This window comes from Emys orbicularis, chromosome 18 (genome assembly GCF_028017835.1).
Source record: "Emys orbicularis isolate rEmyOrb1 chromosome 18, rEmyOrb1.hap1, whole genome shotgun sequence".
Taxonomy (NCBI): Eukaryota; Metazoa; Chordata; order Testudines; family Emydidae; genus Emys; species Emys orbicularis.
In genome coordinates, this window is record NC_088700.1 from 20436207 (window position 1) to 20459992 (window position 23786).

The window sequence follows — 23786 nt, forward strand, 5'->3', positions numbered from 1 at the left end:
AGCACTAAGGCAGCTCAGTTGGGTGTGTGGTGCCACCTGCTGTCGTGTTGAGTGACAGCAGGGCCTGAAGCAGAGTGAGTTAGACCAGAGCAGTGTGAGTTAGACCAACCAGCTGCATGGTTAGGGGGCAAAGCGGTTCCCACGGCTCCCAGACTGCACCCAGGGGGTGACAGCCCGTCACAGTGACAATTGGTTGCTTGGATCTTATCTATTTCTGGGAGAGCAGAGTGTGTTTATAAGGCTATTTTCACAGCTTCCCCAGTCAAGTGAAAAAGACAAAATCCAACCTCTCTTTATGCAGCCAATGTTTTACTCTATTACCGCATATATATACAAAAAGCCAAACAGTCCGTGTATCAGGATTTCCCAGTATTGTGAAACACATGGTGACAGCTCTGATTGCATCTTATCAACGTAAGGAAATTTGTTTGTTTCATAAGGGGAAATCCCTAGTGAACATTCAGTGGGCAGTGATGTACAGGACAGCAAGGCTACACTATCTACACAACACTCCCCAAATGCTTAGACAGAACCAAAGGCATCAAACTGAACAGCTGAAATGTTAATTGGAAAGCTATCCAGAAACAAAGCCCAGCCATGCATTTGCAGTCTAAACGGCTTTTATTTTAGAAGAAGGGAAAATAAGAAAGAACAAAAGCAAAGTCTCCAGGAGACAGAGCACAGCCTTTGCTTCTGTTCCTTAAAGTCTGCAGCTGAACCAAACACAAAAAGGTAGCTCTCCATAGATGGCAGACACCTAGATATTTAAAGGTGCATTACAGAGAAAAACTCCTAATTGTTACCATGTTGCATACACATTAATTGCATTAAGAGGAAGCTGCTCTCCAAGCGGAACAACATTTGTTTTCTTTCTCACAGTCGGGAAATCACAGCAAGAGATGGACTAAAACCAGGATCACAGAACGGAACAGCTCTGAAATTTGGAGACATTCAGATCCAAATCTGAATTTGCAAGCGTGGGCCCATCTCTCATCTTAACCACATTAATATTAATTGTCCCTTAAAAAAAAAAAAAGCACTTGAGAGAAGAACACAAACCGTCCAACTTTTAAAAAACGGATCCGGCCAGGAGAGCAGAAGTCCTGACAGCACACAGTCACTTGATGAAGGGGTGGTAGCACCTGCAGTGGCAAGGGAGGACACAGCTAGGCAGGGCACCCGCCTGGTTTTTAGACCATTTTGGGATTTCCGTTCCCCGAGTGTCTGGAGATGGATTTGATGGCAGACGTGACAAGCTTGGTGTCTCAAGAAGAGGAGGGAGCCACCCAGTGATCTCCTCACAACTCGGATCTCTCTCCTTCACCTGTGTTCCAGTGGGTGCCTGGGGCAGCTCAGTTAGCTGGAGAGGCGCTGTGCTATCAGTGGTGGCCGCAGGTGGAAATGGATGAGAAACGATCAAGTGAAAACTAGTGGCTGCAAAAAGAGGGGGGTATCTCCCACCCTCAGGCAGGGGAGACCCTGTCCACAAAAACACAGAATGTGCATTAAAAACAAACAAACATATGGCAAAAAACCATCTAAGGGCTTGCCTACATGAACATTTCATTTGCAGCAAGCTGGGTTGCGAGTCTACCTCACAATAGCCCGGCACGCACTATCTGTGTGGCCACTGCTGATGGACACTAACGGTTCATTAGTGTGCTTCAACCTACTCCCCTTTCAACGTGCACTAACGAACTGTTAGTGGGTGTCAGGCGGGTCCACGGTTAGTGCGTGTCAGGTGAGCGAGGGATAGGTTCACACCTCAGCTTGCCATAAACTAAATCTTCACATGGACAAAAGTCCTTTGTAGCCTAATCAGAGCTGAATGCTCACCTCCGTGGGAGCAGCCTGCAGCTGTCCTCCAGCTGGGCTAAACCGGCCTAAATTTCATTTCAGAGAACTTATAGGAATAGCCATGACCTTTTCCTGCCAACCAGTTTATGCCAGTAGCATGCTTCTCTTGTCTCTCCCGCCAGTAAAACCCATTCAGGTTGGAGTGATGACATCCATTGTACCACCAGGCCCCCAGGTAGGCTGTAGCACAGTTGTCTGTGCTCTGATCATTGTCACCGTCCTTGGTTGAAAAGGCCATGCCCTTGTGAACCGATAGAGAATCCCCTGGGGAAAAACACAAATGCCGTTGTTTCCATTTATTGCTGATCTCTCTTGGAGACTGTACCACTTTAGATGCCTAAATGGGAGCGAAGGTCTTTAGCAAACCTGGCCCATAAAAACAACCCCTATTAACTGGTTTTGTTCATTTTTAATCTTTGCATTCTGCATGCACGTTGAGGGTTATGCTAGCTGAATTACACAAATGGATTGTATGAACAAATTGTCCCTGTGGGTACTGACTGTAGTTATCGCACTGTGAAATGTAGGTGCGGATTCAAAGGTTCCGAAAAATAATGCTTTTCTTAACGACATATATTCACCCCATGTCAGCTAGCATCGCTGTATGTAATTGTAATTTTTTTCCAGGAAAAAAAGCTGTTTTTATCAAACAATTAGCCTACTTGCTTTGGTGGGGGGGGGGGGGGGAGAAATCCCATAATTTTGGGCAGGGAAGTATTTGGGGTTTATGAGTATTTTGCTCCCCACTCTCCTAAAATGGAGAGCCATCAACCTCCTCATGTGTTGCCAATAGAGCGAATGAGGTTATCGTACTTAAAAATCTCCATCATTCTCGATATTACTCTGGAAATTGGTGGGAGGGTTGGGGAAAGACTGGTTTACATTGAAGGCATTAGCCTGGGTCAGATAGGTATGACTGTGGCAAACCAGCTCAAACTCTCTACTCCCAATGGGACCCTCCTAGAATTGCAGATCCATTATAATTTTATCAGGTTCAGAATTCCTAAAAACAATCTTTAGTTGCCTCTCCAGATGTACAGCTCTAGAAGATCTGAGAGCAAATATTATAAAGTATAACGGCTGAACAGCAATCCTTTTCTCTAAATCCACAGATTGCTTGAGGAGACCTCTTAATAATGCAGTGTCTAGGTCTACAGTTACCAGAGCTTCTACCATTACATTTAATGCAATGCTTTAAGGGCACATATTTCCCAAAGAGGCTTTGCCCACAGGGAGTAATTTATTTTGCTTCTGGCAGAGGATACCCTCCGTTTCTCTTCAGCGTGCAGGATTTCCAGCTGCTATGACCACTAGAGAATAAATCCAGAACCCACCTGCAGTCCCACCAAGAAAGTCTCCAAGGATCAGCTTGTATTTCTCAGTCTCCCCTAATATTTTGAATGACTTGTACTTGGCAAATACACGGTTGTCTTCAAAATCCCTGAGATCAATGCGCAGTTCATGGGTTCCTATTACAAAACAATTTGATAATAAAATGGTCAGCAGATTCCATTAAGGTTTTTGCACAGACTTTGCTGGTGGATCTTGGCCATGGGCGATTCAGGTGCACGTGTACCATGCACAATTGCTTTTACTAACTGTTTCAATCTGCTAATCCCATTCCTCTCTGGAGTTTATTTATGATCGTTTTTCCTGGCAGGGTTGTAAAGAGACAGATGCCTTTGACAGCACTTCCAACCCTGCTCTGTACCCTGTGACTGTGGGGAAGGACTTGGTGGAAAATAATATATAGCATTTTTCTAGGGGCTGATCCAAAGTCCTCTGAAGGCAAGTAAAGACACCCAGGTACTTTGGATCAAATCCCCAGTGTATTTTATCTGTGTGTTAACAGGCTTTGCAAAGCACCATTATCCCCCTTTACAAATGGGATAACTATTTCTCAGAGTGTTCAGTAGCAGAGACAGGACTAGAAGCAGGAGTCTTGGCTGCCCACCCTCACTCCAGCCAATCAGTCATCTCCAGCAGCAGGTACCACTCTAGGGTCTGTTTCTAAGGGAAGAGGTGGAGAAGGGCTTACTTGAAACAACTATAAGAAAAAAAATGCATCAGTGATTTATTCACCAATTGACGTCAGCAGGTGGATATTGTCGTTCCCCAGCCAGAATTCTGACAGCCGACTGCCAAAACCTCTCTTGTACGAATTCCAATCGCGGAAAAAATCCACCAAACCATCCACCCGTTTCTGGAAAACCTGCAGGGAAACGAAAGGGACTTAGCTATCAAATTTCCCATTTTGTTCCCCTTTCCTTAGGACAGGCTCCAATTTACATTGGCCAAATCCACTTCAGTATTATGTGGCTAAGCACAGCTCTGCTGTCGTCGGAGTGGTGTGGTTTGAATACTTCCCTTAGGTCAAAGGACACAGGGATGCAAAGTGGAAACGGTCCAGCAGTTACGGTTACATTCAGTATGGTCACTGTGTCCACCAGCGTGGGTGAGATCGGGCTGCAGCACTAAACTTCTAGTAGGAGAAAATATTATGGTTGGTTGGGATTTTTAAGAGGGCTCAGTGTCAAACTAATTCTGTTCCCACTGATGTCAAGGGGGAAACTCACTTGGACTGCAGCGGGAGCAGACTTAGTCCAATGCGAAGTACTTCTGAAAACCAAGCTGTGCAGTTCCAGCGATTGCTTTGGACACAAAGGCCCAGATCCTCAAAGGTATTTAGGCACCAACTCCCATTGAAATTAATGGGAGTTTAGCTCTGAAATACCTTTGAAGATCAGGGCCTAGGTGCACAGAACTACTCATAACACTTTCCTCCCTTCCTGGCTAGATACATCACTCCTGAAAAACGCAGGCGTATCTTACGCCTGCAATAAGCCATGCCATCACGTGATATAGAGAGTGGTTTCCAGAAAAGGCGTGGAAGACGCTAAAACAAAATTCTTTTCAGTGCAATTCAAATCTTCAGGTTAAGTCCAAACCAGGCTCAATGCCAGCTTCTGCAGGCACTGACTCTGACAGAGGGCTTTGGGCTGGGAAGTCTAGCAGGAGGAGGAAGCCAAGGCAAAAAGGAACAGCAGCCTCTCCTTCATCAAGGGACCTGTAGCGACCAATGCAGCCCTGAAAGTCGGCAGCACTGCTCCAGGAAATGGGGGTGGGGGTGACCCAGGCAGCACAGCCTTGCTGCCAGCCATAATGGCTTGGATCCTGTGGAGCGATGAAATTTCCTGAGGGAGGGCAGCCCAGGGTGCATCTCCCCAAGGATCCCGGGGTTTAGCTTAGGCAGGGAGATGACCCAGCATGAGGGAATGTGGCCTGACATCCGTAAAACTGGTGGAAGCAATACACAGCGTCTAACTGGCTGCAATGGGGCAAAGGGTGCTTTATTCTGACTTACAATCCATCCTCCGCCATCCGTGTCCATGTCACACAGCACAGTCATGGCAACACAGTCCTGCGTAAAAATGGTGTACCAGCCACTCAGAGAATTCCCTTCGCTTAACAGCTGCTTGCAGTCCCGTGCTCCTGGGCAGAAGGGGAATTTAAAAGCAAATGTCTTTCCTGGAGTAAAAGGAATTGTTTTCTGATAACTTTGACAGTTTGCTATTCTGAAGAGTTGGGCTTTGTAGATGTGCATGCCTTTTGCAAAACTATTCAGAAGTTCACACACCCAGCCAGATTCTGCTCTCAGGTCCCCTGTGCAACCCCATTTATTTCAGTGGGGTTTCACTAGTTTAAATGAGAGCAGAATTTAAGAGTATTTAGGGAAGTCTGGCATGGGTGTTCAAAGGATTGTCAGACAATTGTACTTTGTAAGAAAGTGATTTTTCTGTATCGACTCAAATCTCAATACAAATCAGTTTATCAAATGGAGTCCTGCTGCCTTTGGTAATTACCCCCACCTTACATGGGGATGCCTGCAGTCCGCTAATTTCATTGGGATCAGGTCTAGTAATCTATGTGACTCATCTTTGAAGGTACAAAGTGTGGGGGGCGCTGAATGGGATGAGACTCTTGGAAACACTCACCTTTCCTGCACAGGGCATCGTCCAGCTGTTTCTCGCCTGTGCAGGAAAAGAAACACAGTAGAAGTGGATTGAAAGCAGAAAAAAGGAGTTTCCCCCCCAAAACAGCTATTTAATCATACAGAGAGCAATGCATACTTATTTGGTCCAAAACAGACTTCGCTCGGAGAAGGATCAGGCCCAAACTAGGAAAACAAATACAAACTAATTTTAAAATAAATATTTGTTCTTCAGCGCAGGTGTAACTCACTAGCGAGTGTTACACGGCCCCCTCCTGTAGAGGATAAGAGTTTATTATTGCCCCGGCTGAGGAACTTTAGCTCAAGCTGCATGTGTTCCTCGTTAGCTTAGAGATCGCCAGTTCAGTCTCTAGCATGTCAGCCAAGCTTATAGCTGAGCATGTATGTGAGGCGTGTTCATGTCTCCCTGGGAGAATAGACCCATTGACACTGAACGTGAGCAGTGGATTGTTGGGACGGTGCTAGTAAGTTCCCTTAAACATTTGTGAGAGTCCCCGGTGATAAATTTAGCACCAAGTTTCTTGCTGTTTCTTTTTTGACATTTATTTACTTCTTCAAAATTTTAAAATACAGTCAGTGTCATCCACGCTGACCACTATAGCCTTGCTGTTTCCTTGGGGGCCCTCGTCGGTCTGTATCCACCTGGTCTGAAACTCAGATTGTAAGCTCTTTGGGGCAGGACCCATCTTTCTGTTCTGCGTTTGTATACTGCCCAGCACCTTGGGGTCCTGGGCCTTGATTAGGGCTCCTAGGTACTACATTAATACAAATATTACCAATAATATAGGCACCCATCCCGTGCTCTGGGTGCTTATACCGCAAGTTAAAAATCACAGCATAAACGTAGACAAAGGACTGCCCATAAATCTACCCACCTCAGCCCACACCCTCCTTACCAGCCTTACTAAAGAGGAGGGTAAAAGATGGGGTTTGCAGCATGCCCGGAAGGTTAAATCCAGGCTCTGGAGGACCAAGTGGGGCGTGAGTTCCAAGACCAAAGAACCCTTCCAGCAAATGGCTCTGTCGTTTATACTGAAGGAGCTCCGCTGGTCTCAGCTGTGGCAGGAAGTCATGGCAGTAGCGTAGCTAGCGGGGTGCAGGGGAAGCAGCTGCTTCCCCTCAGCACATGTTCCATAAGCGGCACCTTTCCAAAAGCGGCCGGAGGAGCGAGGGGGGCACAGGCTGGCGGCCGGCAGCCGCGGCCGGAGGAGCGAGGGGGGGGGCGCAGGCTGGCAGCCCACAGCGTGGCCGGCAGCCATGGGGGGGCGGCCCGCAGCACGGCCGGAGGAGCGAGGGGGTGGGCGCAGGCTGGCGGCCGGCAGCCGCGGCCGTAGGAGCGGGGGGGCGCAGCATGGCGGCCGACAGCCACCGCTGGAGGAGCGAGGGGGGGCGCCACGGGGGTGGCACAGCAGGGCTGGAGGAGCCATGGGGGGGAAGGGGCAGTGCAACTGGAGGAGGAGCCAAGGGGGGGGGCGCAGAGCGGCCGGAGGAGGAGCCAAGGGGGGGGCGTGACCAGAGGAGGAGCCAAGGGGGGGCGCCTTTTTTATGTTTGCTCCCCCTCCTCTTAGAAGCTGGCTACGCCACTGAGTCATGGGGAGAGAGGCCCTCTCACAGGTAACCAGGTCCCAAAACATATAGGGCTTTTCAGATTAAAACCAACACCTTGAGTTCTATCTGGAAACCCAGACAAGCCTGCGTGTGGTCAGTGGTGTGAGGTGAGTTACATGTACCAGAGTACAGGAAATTGTAACAACTTTCTACAGTCCCGGCCTCAATAATTCAACTAGTAGCCAAGGCCTCCTACAAGTCCTGATGCCCCAAATGGATTTGCAGATGGGAAAAAAGGGACCACCCCAGAGATTCCTGGGGAGGAAAAGAAGGGGGTCCTGTCCGTGGTGATGTTGAAGGAATCATGGAAAACCCCAAAATACTACACATGATAAACAACTTATCACTGGAAAAACATCACAAGTTCCTACTGTCCTGGGAAGAACTGTGAGCAGCATGTGACAAGCCCATGGAGATTTCAGCATGGGAAGCAGTAACTTGCTACATCTATTACTTGCGCTTTTTTTTTTATTAATTATTATTATTAATAATAGTGTCTATAGGCCCCAACTGAGATCAGGCCCAGTGGTGCTAGGTGTCAGGAACCATGGGGCTGAATTCCACAAGTACCTAAGACACAAAGGATAGGGGGAGCAAATCCTTTGCTTATCACCATTGTTCTGAGAACAGAGATTCTTACCTATTGTTGCTGAGGCTCCAGGGGCTCCATTATCTCCTAAAGAAAGACCCTTGCATTATTCAGGGCAAATCTACACTACAAAATTAAGTCAACCTAAGTTACATTGGCATACAGTCATTGCAGTAATTGAAATCCATTTTACATGTCCATACGATGCCCCTTGTGTTGGTGGTGTGCGTCCTCACCAGGAGTGCTTGTACCGATTTAACTGCCTGTGGGGGCATTGTGGGATGGTTTCTGAAAGGCAGCAACAGTCGATGTAAGCAACACAGTGTCTACACTGACACTGCATCGACTTAACTACATCGACCTAAGCGCTATGCATCTCACAGAGGTGGAGTTCTTAACTCGGTGTAACGGGCGAGTTACATTGGTAGTTGCACTCTATTTTAATGTAGACGCTTACAGAGTTAGATCAACGTAAGCTGTTTTACGTCGCTCTAACTCTGTAGTGTAGACCAGGCCTCAGAGAAACCCCCTTGACCTCAGTCATCACATCAGCAGAACCAAGCAAAGGCTCAATTAGGTCATTCATAATGAAACTCTTCTGGATGACTCAGTCTACTCAGGGCTTGAACTGTGACATGCCCTGTCCAGGCCGACAGGAGTTCTTTTTTGACACTTTTTTGACCTTTTTTATTAACCGAAAACAACAAAAACATTCTCAAGAACATTCTTTGCAGTTGTTTTTTTATAACCAAAAACTTCTTTTTCAGCAAACAAAAATATCAATAATGGTTTTGATTACTTTTTAAAATTCAAAATATTTAAAAAAAAAAAAGAAGGAAGAAACAAGTCTTTAGAACCTTGTCAAATGCCAATGGGGGGGAGGAGGAGGAGAGAATCTAAATTTACTAGTTTTCCACATTTTTATTTTTTAGCTCATTCTACCCAGTGGTGAGGCCAGAGGCAGCCTCCACTACTCTCCCAGGCCCTGCTAATTTAGGGATCTCACCATCTGAGTTTAGCGCAACTGCTACACTTTCAGGCCAGAAACTAACACATAATCTTTCTGAGCTGAAATTCCTCTATCATGTGGCACTGGATTTTCCAGTCACATGCTAAGTAGAAAAAAAAGTTACTACTTTGAACTTTGCACCCATCAGTGTGAACTCAAGAGATGGGGAGTTAAAGGCAAAATACCAGTGCCCTGGTCTCTGAGCATGTTAGTCAAGCTGGGATGATTCATGAATCTGTGACAGAGTTCTGTTTGGGGCGGTATGAAGTATCTCAATATTTTACTGATATGGACACATTCTCTCTGTTGCCATGAGTGGCACAATAAGGACCAGTGCACAGATCAGTGATAAGAATTATTTGAGTTCCCTCACCTTTCAGTCCAGTGCGGCCAGCATCTCCCTTTTCTCCTCATGAACAGAGGGAAAGATTTAGCAAGAATGTAGCTATAATTGATGGATATTTCATAACTCGGGTTCTCTCAATGATCTCAACCAACAGCAGACTAGATTTACAATGAGACAATCAAATCGTGGTGTGACCTTGCACTCCAAATGTTTTATGGAAATATGCTTATAAGTGTGAATATGATGTAACTGGGATATGCTTTATGCAAAAGGTCTCTTGAAAGGTATCATAACAAAGGTTATGAAGTACTGAATGTATTCCTCCTATTTGTATGCATGTATCATTCTTGTATCTGAAGCTAAAAATATGAAGTATAACTCTGAGGTCCTATTGTAATTATGCAAAGTGTGGGTCATTAATGGTGGTTTAGAATCGATGGCTCCCATTGACAAGGACAATTAGTTGTAAATGGTTTATTTACCTGCAAGCCTTCCTGTGTACCTGTGGGCCAACCCAGGAAGAATGGAGACTAGGGGATCTTACAGTAACATATGACCATGTCCAGGGCCGGCTTTAGGCCGATTCAGCCGATTCGGCTGAATTGGGCCCCGCGCAAAGAGGGCCCCGCGCTGCAGCTCTCCACCCCGCCCTCAGCTCACTTCCCCCTCCTCCCCTCCCCTGAACGCTCCGCCCCCTCCCCTGCTTCCCGCGAATCAGAGATTCGCGGGAAGTCTGAAAAGAAGCAGGGGCAGGCAGGCAGCACCAGGTAAGCTGGGGTGGCGGGGGGCGCGAGAAGGGCTCCGGGGAGGCGCGGCCCATTCCAGCCGAGCACGCAGGCCCCAGCGGCTCTGGCTCGGGTCCGGCCCCGGCCCAGCCCCCGCGGCGCGGCTCCGGCCCCGGCCCGGCCCCGGCCCGGCCCCCGCGGCGCGGCTCCGGCCCCGGCCCGGCCCCCGCGGCGCGGCTCCGGCCCCGGGCCGGACCCAAGCCCGGCCCCCCCGGCCGGAGCGCGGCTCGATTCCTGGGGGCGGGGCTTGCAGCAAGCCCCGCCCCCAGGAATCGGGCCCCGCTCTTGCTAAAGCCGGCCCTGACCATGTCACAGGATACTGGAATCCATCTAAGGCCTGGTCTACACTACGAGTTTAGGTCGACTTTAGCAGCGTTAAATCGAATTAAGCCTGGACACGTTCACACGACGAAGCCCTTTCTTTCGACTTAAAGGGCCCTTTAAACCGGTTTCTTTACTCCACCTCCGACGAGGGGATTAGCGATAAAAATCTGCCTTAGTGGGTCGGAATTGGGGTAGTGTGGACGGAATTTGACGTTATTGGCCTCCGGGAGCTATCCCACAGTGCTTCATTGTGACCGCTCTGGACAGCACTCTCAACTCAGATGCACTGACCAGGTAGACAGGAAAAGCCCCGCGAACGTTTGAATTTCATTTCCTGTTTGCCCAGCATGGAGAGCACAGGTGACCACGCAGAGCTCATCAGCACAGGTAACCATGATGGAGTCCCAGGATCGCAAAAGAGCTCCATCATGGACCGAACGGGAGGTACAGGATCTGCTCGCCATATGGGGAGATGAATCAGTGCTAGCTGAACTCCGTAGCAGTAAACGAAATGGCAAAATATTAGAAAAGGTCTCCAAGGCCATGAAGGACAGAGGCCATAACAGGGACGCACAGCAGTGCCGCGTGAAAATTAAGGAGCTAAGGCAAGCCTACCACAAAGCCAGAGAGGCAAACAGAAGGTCCGGGGCAGAGCCGCAAACATGCCGCTTCTATGCGGAGCTGCATGCCATGCTAGGGGGTGCAGCCACCACTACCCCAACCGTGTGCTATGACTCCATCACTGGAGAAACACACAGGGAAGCGGGTTCGGGGTACGAGGAAGATGAGGATGAAGATAATGTAGATAGCTCACAGCAGCAAGGAAGCGGAGAAACCGGTTTCCCCAACAGCCAGGATACGTTTATCACCCTGGACCTGGAGCCAGTAACCCCCGAACTCACCCAAGGCACGCTCCCAGACCCTGAGGGCACACAGGGGACCTCTGGTGAGTGTACCTTTGTAAATATTACACATGGTTTAAAAGCAAGCGTGTTTAATTATTAATTTGCCCTGGCAATCGCGGCCAGTATAGCTACTGGAAAAGTCTGTTAACGTGTATGGGGATGGAGCGGAAATCCTCCAGGGACATCTCCAGAAAGCTCTCCTTCATGGACTCCCAAAGCCTTTGCAAAAGGTTTCTGGGGAGGGCTGCCTTATCCCGTCTGCCATGGTAGGACACTTTACCACGCCAGGCCAGTAGCACATAGTCTGGAATCATTGCATAACAAAGCATGGCAGCGTATGGTCCCGGTGTTTGCTGGCATGCAGACAACATCCATTCCTTATCGCTCTTTGTTATCCTCAGGAGAGTGATATCATTCACGGTCACCTGGTTGAAATGGGGTGATTTTATTAAGGGGACATTCAGAGGTGCCCCTTCCTGCTCTGCTGAACAGAAATGTTCCCCACTGTTAGCCACGCGGTGGGGGGGAGGGGTGAAGTGATCATCCCAGAGAATTGGGTGTGTGTGTGTGGGGGGGGGGTAGTTGGGTTTGTGCTGCATGTTAACCCGGAAACCGCAGCACCTCCTTTTACATTGCAAACCCATTTTAAATGGCCAACCCAACGGGTGCTTGGTATGGGAAATGAGGGCGCTACTGTTTGAAACCATTCCCACATGTTAAGAAGGTGAAAAAAGCCAAAAGACTGTGGCTTACCATGGCTGCCTGCAAGCCGAAATCTGTTGCCTGGTACTGCGTGAGTGATCTCTCACGCCAAACCGGCAGGCCCTCAATATAAGAGGAAAAATGCGACCTTGTAATGAAAGCACATGTGCTGTGTAATGTGAACAGCAAAATTTAACGTGAAAGAGTGTACCCATTGTTCTCTAAAATGTGTCTTTTTTAACCACCTCTCCCTTCTCCTCCACCAGCTGCAAATGTTTCTCCTTCACAGAGGCTAGTGAAGATTAGAAAGAGAAAACGGCGGACTCGGGATGACATGTTCACGGAGCTCCAGATGTCCTCCCACGCTGAAAGAGCACAGCAAAATGCATGGAGGAAGTCAATGTCAGACTACAGAAAAGCACAGTATGAACGAGAGGAGAGGTGGCGGGCTGAATCGCGGGATAAACAGAGCAAGTGGCGGGCTGAAGATGATAGGTGGCATCAGCTTGCAGACAGAAGGCAAGAGTCGATGCTCCGGCTGCTGGAGCATCAAACTGATATGCTCCAGCGTATGGTTGAGCTGCAGGAAAGACAGCAGGAGCAGAGACCGCCGCTACAGCCCCTGTGTAACCAACAGCCCTCCTCCTCAAGTTCCATAGCCTCTTCACCCAGACGCCCAAGAACACGGTGGGGGGGCCTCCGGCACCCAGTCACTCCACCCCAGATGATTGCCCGAGCATCAGAAGGCTGGCCTTCAATAAGAGTTAAAGTTTTAAACTGCAGTGTGTCCTTTTCCTTCCCTCCTCCCCCACCCATCCTGGGCTACCTTGGCAATTATCCCCCTAGTTGTGTGATGAATTAATAAAGAATGCATGAATGTGAAGTAACAATGACTTTATTGCCTCTGCAAATGGTGCTCGAAGGGGGAGGGGAGGGTGGGGTGGTTGGTTTACAGGGAAGTAGAGTGAACCGGGTGGGGGGGGGTGGGGCGGAGGGTTCATCAAGGAGAAACAAACAGAAGTTTCACACCGTAGCCTGGCCAGTCACAAAACTCGTTTTCAAAGCTTCTCTGATGCGCACCGCGCCCTGCTGTACTCTTCTAACCACCCTGGTGTCTGGCTGCGCGTAATCAGCAGCTAGGCGATGTGCCTCAACCTCCCACCCCGCCATAAATGTCTCCCCCTTACTCTCACAGATATTGTGGAGCGCACAGCAAGCAGCAATAACAATGGGGATATTCTTTTCGCTGAGGTCTGAGCGAGTCAGTAAGCTGCGCCAGCGCGCTTTTAAACGTCCAAATGCACATTCCACCACCATTCGGCACTTGCTCAGCCTGTAGTTGAACAGGTCCTGACTACTGTCCAGGCTGCCTGTGTACGGCTTCATGAGCCATGGCATTAAGGGGTAGGCTGGGTCCCTAAGGATAACTATAGGCATTTCAACATCCCCAACGGTTATTTTCTGGTCCGGGAAGAAAGTCCCTTCCTCCAGTTTTCGAAACAGACCAGAGTGCCTGAAGACGCAAGCATCATGTACCTTTCCCGGCCATCCCACGTTGATGTTGGTGAAACGTCCTTGTGATCCACCAGGGCTTGCAGCAGCATTGAAAAGTACCCCTTGCGGTTTATGTACTCGGTGGCTTGGTGCTCCAGTGCCAAGATAGGGATATGGGTTCCGTCTATCGCCCCACCACAGTTTGGGAATCCCATTGCAGCAAAGCCATCCACTATGGCCTGCACGTTTCCCAGAGTCACTACCCTTGATATCACCAGGTCTTTGATTGCCCTGGCAACTTGGATCACAGCAGCCCCCACAGTAGATTTGCCCACTCCAAATTGATTCCCGACTGACTGGTAGCTGTCTGGCGTTGCAAGCTTCCACAGGGCTATCGCCACTCGCTTCTCAACTGTGAGGGCTGCTCTCATCCTGGTATTCTGGTGCTTCAGGGCAGGGGAAAGCAAGTCACAAAGTTCCATGAAAGTGCCCTTACGCATGTGAAAGTTTCGCAGCCACTGGGAATCGTCCCACACCTGCAGCACGATGCGGTCCCACCAGTCTGTGCTTGTTTCCCGGGCCCAGAATCGGCGTTCCACGGCATGAACCTGCCCCAGTAACACCATGATTTGCACATTGCTGGGGCCTGTGCCTAGTGAGAGGTCTATGTCCATGTCAATTTCCTCATTACTCTCGTCGCCACGCTGCAATCGCCTCCTCGGCTGGTCCTGGTTTTGCTTTGGCATGTCCTGGCTCTGCATATACTCCAGGACAATGCGCATGGTGTTCATAGTGCTCATAATTGCCGCGGTGATCTGAGCGGGCTCCATGATCCCAGTGCTATGGCGTCTGGTCTGAAAAAAGGCGCGAAACTAGTATCTGACGGACGGAGGGAGGGAGGGAGGGGCGAGTGACGACATGGCGTACAGGTACAGGGAATTAAAATCAACAAAGGTGGCTGTGCATCAGGGAGAAACACAAACAACTGTCACACAGAATGCCCCCCCCCCCAAAGATTGAACTCAAAACCCTGGGTTTAGTAGGCTGTTGATTTCACGGAGGGAGGGGGAAGCAAATGAATACAGAACAAATCTATTTTTTACATCTTAAGCTGGCAGACGATGGTGCAGCATGACTCGGCATCTTCTGGGTGCTTGGCAGAAAATACTGGGCACTTGGCAGAAAATAGCATACTACGACTGATAGCCATCATCATCGTCGAGACTGCCCAGGTGCCCATGATTGACAGCCACTGCAGTACGACGATGACGGATACCAGTCGTAATATACCATCTTCTACCAAAAGGCAAGGGGCTGCTTCTGTGTAGCAATGCAGCCCCACGTCTGCCAGCCCCACGTCTGCCAGCACCCAGATCGCCGATGAAGGCTACCAGTCATACTGCTCCGTCTACTGCCAAAAGGCAATTAGCTGCTGCTGTGTAGCAATGCAGTACCACGTCTGCCGGCACCCAGAGGACATATGGTGACGGTGAGCTGAGCTGAGCTGAGCGGGCTCCATGCTTGGCATGGTATGTTGTCTGCACAGGTAACCCAGGTAAAAAGGCGTGAATCGATTGTCTGCCGTTGCTCTGACGGAGGGGGAGGTGCCTGATGACATGTACCCAGAACCCCCTGCGACACTGTTTTGCATCATTCAGGCATTGGGATCTCAACCCAGAATTCCAATGGGCGGCAGAGACTGCGGGAACTGTGGGATAGCTACCCACAGTGCAACGCTCCGGAAGTCGACGCTAGCCTCGGTACTGTGGACACGGTCCACCGACTTAATGCACTTAGAGCATTGTATGTGGGGGGACACACAATCGGCTGTATACAACCGATTTCTGTAAAACCGGCTTCTATAAATTCGACCTAATTTCGTAGTGTAGACATACCCTTAATCCTTGTATTTTTCCATTGATGAGGCGGGGGATGGGGACAAGCACAGACAAAAGATTCCTGCCTTGTGCCAAAGCTATAAAAGGGGTGGAGCAGGACAAAAGGGGCTGCCAGTCATGAGAAAACCCCTGCTTACCACCTGAGATGTCTGCTGGATCTAACAGACTGTACCGGGGAAAGGATTTGGCCCAGACTAGGAAGAAGTCTAGTCTGTGAAAGAAGCTTAATAGAACATCTCTGAGGGTGAGATTTACCTGTAATCAGTTTCTTAATGTATTAGGCTTAGACTTGCATGTTTTGTTTTATTTTGCTTTGTAACTTTGATTTGGCAGTTATTAACTTGAAACCACTTGAATCCTACTTTTTATACTTAATAAAATCACTTGGATCCCTTGGGAGCTGGGTGTCTGGGTGCTGGAGACAGATAACCTGCTGAGCTGTTTTTAGTTAAAGTCTGCAGCTTTGGGGGCGTGGCCCAGATCCTGGGCCTGTGTTGCAGCAGGCTAGCATGTCTGTCTCAACAAGGCAGGGTTCTGGAGTCCCAAGCTGACAAGGAAAATGAGCTCAGAGGTAATCAGCACATCAGGTGACAGTCCCAAGGGGATCTCTGTGACCGAACCCATCACACCTGGATCCAAATACCCCTAAACCTTGTGAAGTGAAAGGAATGGAAGTTACATCCAGATCCATATTTTGCAAATGACTAAAATCAACCTGGATCCGATCCACTCCCAATGGGGTGTTTAGAGTCTAGTCCTGGTTTTGAATTTTGCAGCTTGAGTCCATCTCTAATTTTGGCAAACATGCCATGAAGTGAAGATGGGAATGTGTTTAACCCTCTACAGTATTTTAATCACATACTGTACCGTACAGAGAGAACAAAGTTCCCTGCTTTTATTACTTTACCTTTCATCCCAGCAGGTCCCACTTTTCCAGGAATCCCCTGAGTTCCCCGTTCTCATAATAAATAATTTAAAAAAAATCCCTCAGATTAAACATTTGACCGTTATGATTAGAGAATCTGTTTTTAGGACTCGCTCGGAAACTCCCCAATAGCCCAGGTTTCATCCCAACCCAAATCCAAAATTTACACATTAGCGTGAGACCAAAAGGAAAACAATTTTAAGAAATGTCATTGGCAAACTGCCATCTTCAGCTCCCCATGGGGTCCTTACTCAGACAAAACTCCCTTTGACCTCCCAGGCTCCCATATTCCATGCTCGCTGTCAAAAAACTTGAAAGTAAAATTATTTTGTCTGGCCTTTGAGTGTCCACTGCCAAGACAAAAATGAAAGATCCACTGAGTACTTGCTATTTCCATCAGTGAGTATCTTCTTCACCACCACCCTTTTCTCGGTGGAAATATTTATGTTTAGGCTTAGGAGGATTAGATTTTAGTTGGTAAATGTCACTCCGTGTCAATTTCACTGTACACACAGAAACTGATGAAAAAATATTTCTATTGATAATAATCAAAATGTAAAGATCAGCAACATAAGAAAAATGCAGTTTGAAACTTAGAGTTTGATTTGAAGATATTTACCTTTGTATATTGTGACATGTGATGTTGACAGTTTGTGTGTTAATGGTTATAAAGCTTTAACTTTTTGAATCTCGGTGTCTACTGTCATTAAATAATTATTGCCTGACCCTCCAATTGTTTGATCCTCCATAATTTCCTGCAACTGTAAAAATTTAAATTGCAAAAAATTGAAGAAAGTGCTTAAAATAAATAGTATCCCTCCCACCCCCCCCCAAAAAAAATAAAAACATAAAAATTGGATCTGCCAAGCCTATTCAGGTTTTAAAAGGAGTGTAGACCATGAGTGGAGCATCATGATGGAGATCTCTCAGTCCTGACAGTGAACAATGGAGAGAAAACAGACAGTTTCAGAGCAGGGTTATACATCTGTAGCCCCACAGTAGAGCTGGTGAGATGTGTCATGTGACCACTGAATTTCAGGCAACTTTTTTATGATGGAGTCTTGCATGGATCTCCAAAGGCTGAACAATTTTGACATAAGTAATTCATTATTTCTGCCTTCCCCACTGAAAGCTGATTCTCATTCAGCACCTGGGAACATACCTTTCATTCCCGCAACTCCGGGTTCTCCTTTGGGACCTGCAGCTCCAGGAATCCCAGGGCAGCCCTGGAGAACGGTAAGTTTTTCAGAACCACTGAGACCCACTATTCTTACATCTAGAGAAAGAAATAAAGCAATAAATGATCTTGGTGAGAGTAATGGGAGCTGAAATATTCCACAAATTTCAGGCAATCAAGAAGCTCTGAATCACAATCTGCAGATCTCAATTGTTGGCTGTAAATATAGACAGATTCACCCTCCATTTTAGGAATGAAGAGAATACTATTTAAAACAATCGCAAAGATGGTAACATAGGAACCTAATTTATTTAGCAAACCACCTTAAAAACTTAGCTAGAGATAATCTGGGTGGTTCTTTATCTGCTAGAAAGCTACATCCTTTCGAAAATTGCCATGATGATTTGTTTTTTAAACTCACTCATTTTTTGGTATAATCAAATATTCTGGTTCCTTTTAATTTATATCTGTGGCAGGGTTTTTATGAGGTTGATTGGATATTTTGACAATTTGTTTTAGCTATTATCTATTTGGTTACTGGTCAATGCTATTTTAGAAATAATATTCTATAGATCTGTATTTGTTCAGCTCTGAGGATCCGAGCACCTTATAAACAAACCTTTTAAATTTGCATTAGTATTAACTGAAAAGCTGGAGTGACCCTGCATGCCACTGGTGCAACAAGCACCAGGCACGTTAGGGCAAACTGAGAAATGGAGATTCTACATTTAAAATAATAACAGTGAGAAAATTTGGACCTTTACTGGGATTTAAGTGGAACACCATAGCAGTACCAGGGTTGTGTGTGTGTGTGTGTGTGTGTGTGTACGCGCGCACACACACACACACGTGTGCATGCACTTGTGAATTTTAATACAAACAGAACATTGTCAGCACTCAAAACTCCATATTCATCCCAGTGCTCCCAACAGTCTTGGAGAAACTGGCTACCAATGCAAAGCGTTGCTGTGTGGGACAGCACACAGACTGGCTTGAGAGGGACTAATGCATGGCATGAACATGCTATTATATGGATTATCCAGAGAGAAAAACTGTTGCCGGAATAGCTCTGGGCGGACACTGAAAATAACCTCAGTACGAGAATATCAATTTTCCTACAGGTCTCCTGTCATGTGACAGTTCCACAGCTCCGCCTTCTCCCCCCACCCTCCCAGGTCTGTCACTTATCATACAAGAGACCAACAGCAACAGAGGGAAGTTGGAAGCTTTAAAAGAAGTCTGCAAAATGCTTTTTTCCTCCATGTGTATTTATTCTTGACAAAATAATTGTAAGAAAACAACAGACCTGTTTACTGCGGGTGAATCCAACAGTTGCTACGTCTGCATGGTACCACTTGGTTAGAACCATTGTTAATTATTATTGTTCATTGCTAATACACTGATGCCTAGAGGCCTCAATCAAGGTCAAGACCCTACCGTGCTGTACAGACACACAGTAAGAATCAGTTCCTGCCCTAAAAAGCTTAGACTCTGTATAGGCAAGAGACACACAGAGCGGGAGAAAGGGAGCATTATAACCATTGAAGAAACGCTGACAAGGTTTGTATCTCACTCACCTGGGCAGGTGTCTTTATCTGCACAAACCACTGCAGTTATGCAGAGTAAAGAGAGGAGGGTTTTCTGGGCAGCTCTTCCCATGGTTGATGCCGGTCTCTGCAATGGCAGCTCCACGCATCTTCTCTTCCCCTTCTCTTCTTTCGAGTTTCATCACCTGCAGCTCTGAACAAGCAATAAAGCACAGATGCAATCTCCACCTCGTCATACTCAATTTCTCAATTGTGTGGCTAGTTTCTCCACTGTGGCTCTTCACAAGTTCTGAGGTGAGATTTTCACAGTATCAAACCCATAGTAACTCCTCTGTTTAATATGCCTGGATTTCCTTCAGGAGACAGTGTCACAGATTGCTCTTGCAGAGCAAAGTTTCTCCAGGTGGTGACCCATTTTTACAAAACATGATGTAAAATGCCTAAACCTGATGGACTGAATGTTAAACCCTCAAAGTTACAAATCCACCTTTCATATTATTCATATTCCTGAGGCCAAAGAATCAAACTGACTTTAACTGAAGGAACTTCTTGGTATCACATCACTATCTTTCATCAGTTGCACCAGAGCTCAGAAAGAAGCAGTTGTAGATTTATTCTAGTCTGACTAAACGGTTCTCAACATTTGAGGTACAAGATACTGTTACTCAAGGGATCCCCAACTTTAGAAACAAAACACATCCGAATATAAAATTTGATTCTAATATACTCAGAGAACCTAGATTTGCAGATCCAACCCCACAAAGTCTGCAGGTATTTTTAATCTGGATCCAGTCCAGAATTTTGAGCCTGAGCCCCTCTCTCAGTATTTATTAACTGAATACTGTTACATATTCTCCCCCTCCCCCCCAGATTAACAGAGAGCTTGGAGATATTCTGTCTTCCTCTGCAGCCACAGGTCATGTGCTAGGCTCACCTGGGCAGATCTCGTTTAATCCATCCCCGCCATTGCAGGGATCTCAGCTACTGGTGCCCCTTGGACCCTCCTGTTCTCTGCCTGTTGTACACAATAGTCTCCTGAGGGCTGTAATACTTTGGTCTAATTCTGGTAGTTGGGCTTGGTGTGGGGGTGGTTGGGTAGCATTTAGTGGCTGTGATATACAGGAGGGCAGACTAGATCTGGTGGTCCCTTCTGGTCTTAAACTCTATGATTGGAGTAGATCAATGTGATGAGTCCACTCCTCCCAATGTGACCCCTGCCCATTCTGGGTAGAAGTGAAGCTGTAGGGGGGGGGAATCATCTCCCTTTTGAAGTGAGAGACAAATCACATTTTTACTCCTGGGGGAATTCTGCACCACTGCGCATGTGCAAAATTCATGTCCCATTCAGATTTTTTTTCCTCCACAAAAAATAAATTCTGCCAGAGAAGTGTTGCAGTTATGCCTTTCGCCCACTAAGATCTGCTGTGGTACAACAACAGAGCAGCCACTCCCTGGCGGGAGAAACCTCAGCTACGGATAGGGAAGAGAAGAAGCTGTGTTCCTCACAGTGCCCTGCCCGGGGGCCAGGTCAGGAGGCATAGGATATGGGGGGGGATGGACAGCCTGGGGCACATGGGGCTTCTGGGGGTCACAGGCTGGGGGGAGGGCTGAATGGGAGTGGGGGTGCAGGGACACATGGGGAAAGGGGAGAGGAGGGTGGCTGAGTACGGGTGCAAGGACACATGGAGACAGGGCAGATGTGCCTGACTGAATGAGAGAGGATAGGGGTTAGCCCTGGTCTGCATGGGGGAAGCTCCCCAACTCCCTAACTATCCCCCCCCAAAAAACCCCCACTGTTCCATACTTCTCCCATCCACACACAACAAACCTCCAGGTTCACTCCCAGGCTCCTTCCCAGCAAATGCTTCCCTCTCCCTCAGCTCCTTCATTACCCCTGACTCCCCGAAGCCTTTGCACTGCTTCGGAGGGGTGTGGGAAATATTAATATGCCTAGTAAGGAATCTATTTGTCAAAAAACATTTCCTGAATCTTTTTTGTTGTCTGTATTGTTACAGACATACTTGTTGATAGGTATTTTGAAATAAATTACCAAAATAATTGAAACTGGCGTGATTATAGCATTACTTTGATAAATAAATCATGCAGAATTTTAAAATATTGTGCACAGAATTTTTATTTTTTGGCACAGAATTCCCCCAGGAGTAACATTTTCTATGCTGTTGGCAAACTCCAGCATTCTCCGTATGCTCTCCTCAGAAAGGAGGGATGGTCCTGTGGTTAGGGCACTAGCCTGAGACTCAGGAAACCTCTGTTAAATTGCCTGCTCCACCACAGACTTCCTGTGTGACCTTGAGCAAATCACTCAGTCTCTCTGAGCCTCAGTTACCCGCCTGTGAAATGGGGATAACAGCAACGCCCTGCCTCACAGAGGTGTGTGAGGACAAGCAAAGTAAAGATTGTAAGATGCTCCAATACTAGGGTGATGGGGGCCATATAAGTACCTAATATGGATAACTGCAAAGCAAAAACCCCCATCGAAAAACAGCCAAGCATATAACTGACCCACACACGGAAGATTTTAAATTTTCACTGTGACATACTTTAGAAAAATGAAAGAATTTTGTCCACATTTCGCAGAAGTAACTTTTGAGCATGGGACCCTGCCTTAGCCTCCCCGCCAGCTACATTGGCTTCAGTGGGAGGTAAGTCGACATATTAAATTACTAGACTGGGACCCTTTTGTTGCTTGTTTTTTCATCATCATGGGACTACTTGACTCGTGGCATCAAGAGTTTAGCATTTGGCCCCATGCAAAGATATAAACTACAGTACTTAGCCCGGTGCTAACCAGATCTCAGGGGCACCCAGCATATTAACTGATGCAAGGGAAGGTCAAGCTGACCCATACTTTTTCACAAAGTACAGTAGCACTTGCTGGCCCACCATTATATTGCTTCATAAAAGTGAAGTCATTTCATATTTTTTGCTGGGGATATTTTTGTTGTCTGAGAGTCACAATATATTAAAAGGACACGGACCATTTGAAATGTGCTCAGTTCTGTACTGCCAACCTCATGTGTGAAAAAAAATTATGAGTCAAGGCCCCCAAACCCATGAGACTTTTCAAGCCAATCATGCAACTTCTTTACAAAAATACATTTGGGGGTCTTTTTATTTGTGTTTTGAGACTTTAGGGTTCACATTTTTGGAGCTTTTCTCTGCAAATGTGAGGGCCAGAAACTTATTCTTTTATAAAAATTAACGCAGACATCTCATGTGATGGTAGGACTCCAGAAACTGAGCCTGTAAGAGAAACACCAGATATCACAAGACTCAAGATATAATTGAGAGAATTGGCCACACTGTCAGTTAAATAAAAACGAACCAGAAGTAGGTAGTATCAGCCCATATAACCACCTGTGAAGCCCCTCTGGAAATTGTTGTAATTTTACAGTTGCTCTGTCCCAGTTTTTAAAATCTCTATCTCCCCAGTTTCAGTGTGAACGACTCACAGACAACAAGGAAACTGATTAACTAACGGCACATGGGAAAACAAAGAAACTGTACTCAGAGTGCTGTCAAATGCACAGAGTAAACAGGGAAAGAAACATTTCTTTTCCTTTGAATGCCTTGCAGCTAGAGCGGAGGATAAATATGTTAAAGATGATGAGGGGCTCAGATACTACAGTAACAAAGACCATAGAGGTAGAGTGCTGGGACTGGAACTGGAACGGGATAGTTTTGGAGACCTGGACTTCAAAAGGGCCTTTACGGAACTCTGTGCTGAGTTTGCCCCACCCCAGAACACCAGAGTGAGACCAGGTCACCCTTGGCCCACTCCCTCCTGCACTCAATACACCCCTCCCGCATTTGGCCCAGCCATGCTCCACCTCTGCTCTGCCCATGGCCTGCCTGAACCCGGGGCTACTGGAGCAGCCATGTGAGAGGGGCAACGTCAGTTCTGTGCCTAGAGCACCCCTGCACTGGGGATAGTCCACCGGGGATGCCTTGTGTCTCCTTCATCCCAGCCTAACTAAGAGAGGGGCTGCAGATGAGTGATGAATCCAGCCCTGGATCTGCTACCTTAGAACAGGTTTCCTTTGCCCTCCGAACATTCATTTCCAATTGATTTAGGACAACGCTAGCAACGGTCAAGCTACAAGCAAACATTAAACTAAAGCAGCAGCTCTTTAAACTGCACCTGCTTTTCCTTTATCAAACGGACTTCAGAAAGAACTGGAAATGTAATACTAAGCCAGCTCCCCAGCTCAGTGAGAGGGTGACCAGCCAACACCTATTAACACAGGCCTCCGACAGTGAAGCAACAGCATTGCTTCACCACAGAGGCAAATGCAAGAGGATGCAGGCCAGTGCTGCCATCTCCTCCCCTAAGCCCATGCATACTGCTTGACATCCTGTCGCTCCCACACACCCTGAGCATCCACAAATGCTTGTCTGCTGTATCCGCCAGGCTCCGAGTCTGGGTATTACCGTGAGGAGAGCCACGGAGACTAGCACTGAGAGGAGCGGGGCAGACAGACAGGAATACATGAGCACCTTCTGGTTCCCTGGCCTTATCAGCACGAGCACCTATTGGCTTATGCTAGATCAGGGATGGCCAACCTGAGCCTGAGAAGGAGCCAGAAT

At 47.4% G+C, this 23786-nt stretch overlaps 1 protein-coding gene across 1 annotated transcript; it reads right to left on the bottom strand.

Moving 5' to 3' along the window:
• Nucleotides 1-1873: 1873 nt before the first annotated feature.
• Nucleotides 1874-19290, bottom strand: LOC135891152 (ficolin-2-like). Its single transcript, XM_065418646.1, has 10 exons — nt 19209-19290; nt 17605-17730; nt 16437-16487; nt 9449-9484; nt 8118-8153; nt 5853-5888; nt 5222-5349; nt 3940-4069; nt 3192-3326; nt 1874-2121 (listed from the first exon to the last, which is right to left on the bottom strand). Exons 1-10 carry the CDS (start codon nt 19288-19290, stop codon nt 1874-1876), a joined length of 1008 nt encoding a protein of 335 aa, XP_065274718.1.
• Nucleotides 19291-23786: the final 4496 nt, after the last annotated feature.

Coding starts and splice junctions, on each gene's coding strand:
- LOC135891152 (XM_065418646.1), bottom strand. CDS start 19,290: ATGGGAAGAGCTGCCCAGAAAACCCTCCTCTCTTTACTCTGCATAACT. Junction 5,350..5,852: donor CGATGCCCTGTGCAGGAAAG/GTGAGTGTTTCC, acceptor CCTTCTGCCCAG/GAGCACGGGACTGCAAGCAG. Junction 3,327..3,939: donor CCACCTGCTGACGTCAATTG/GTGAATAAATCA, acceptor GTTTTGTAATAG/GAACCCATGAACTGCGCATT.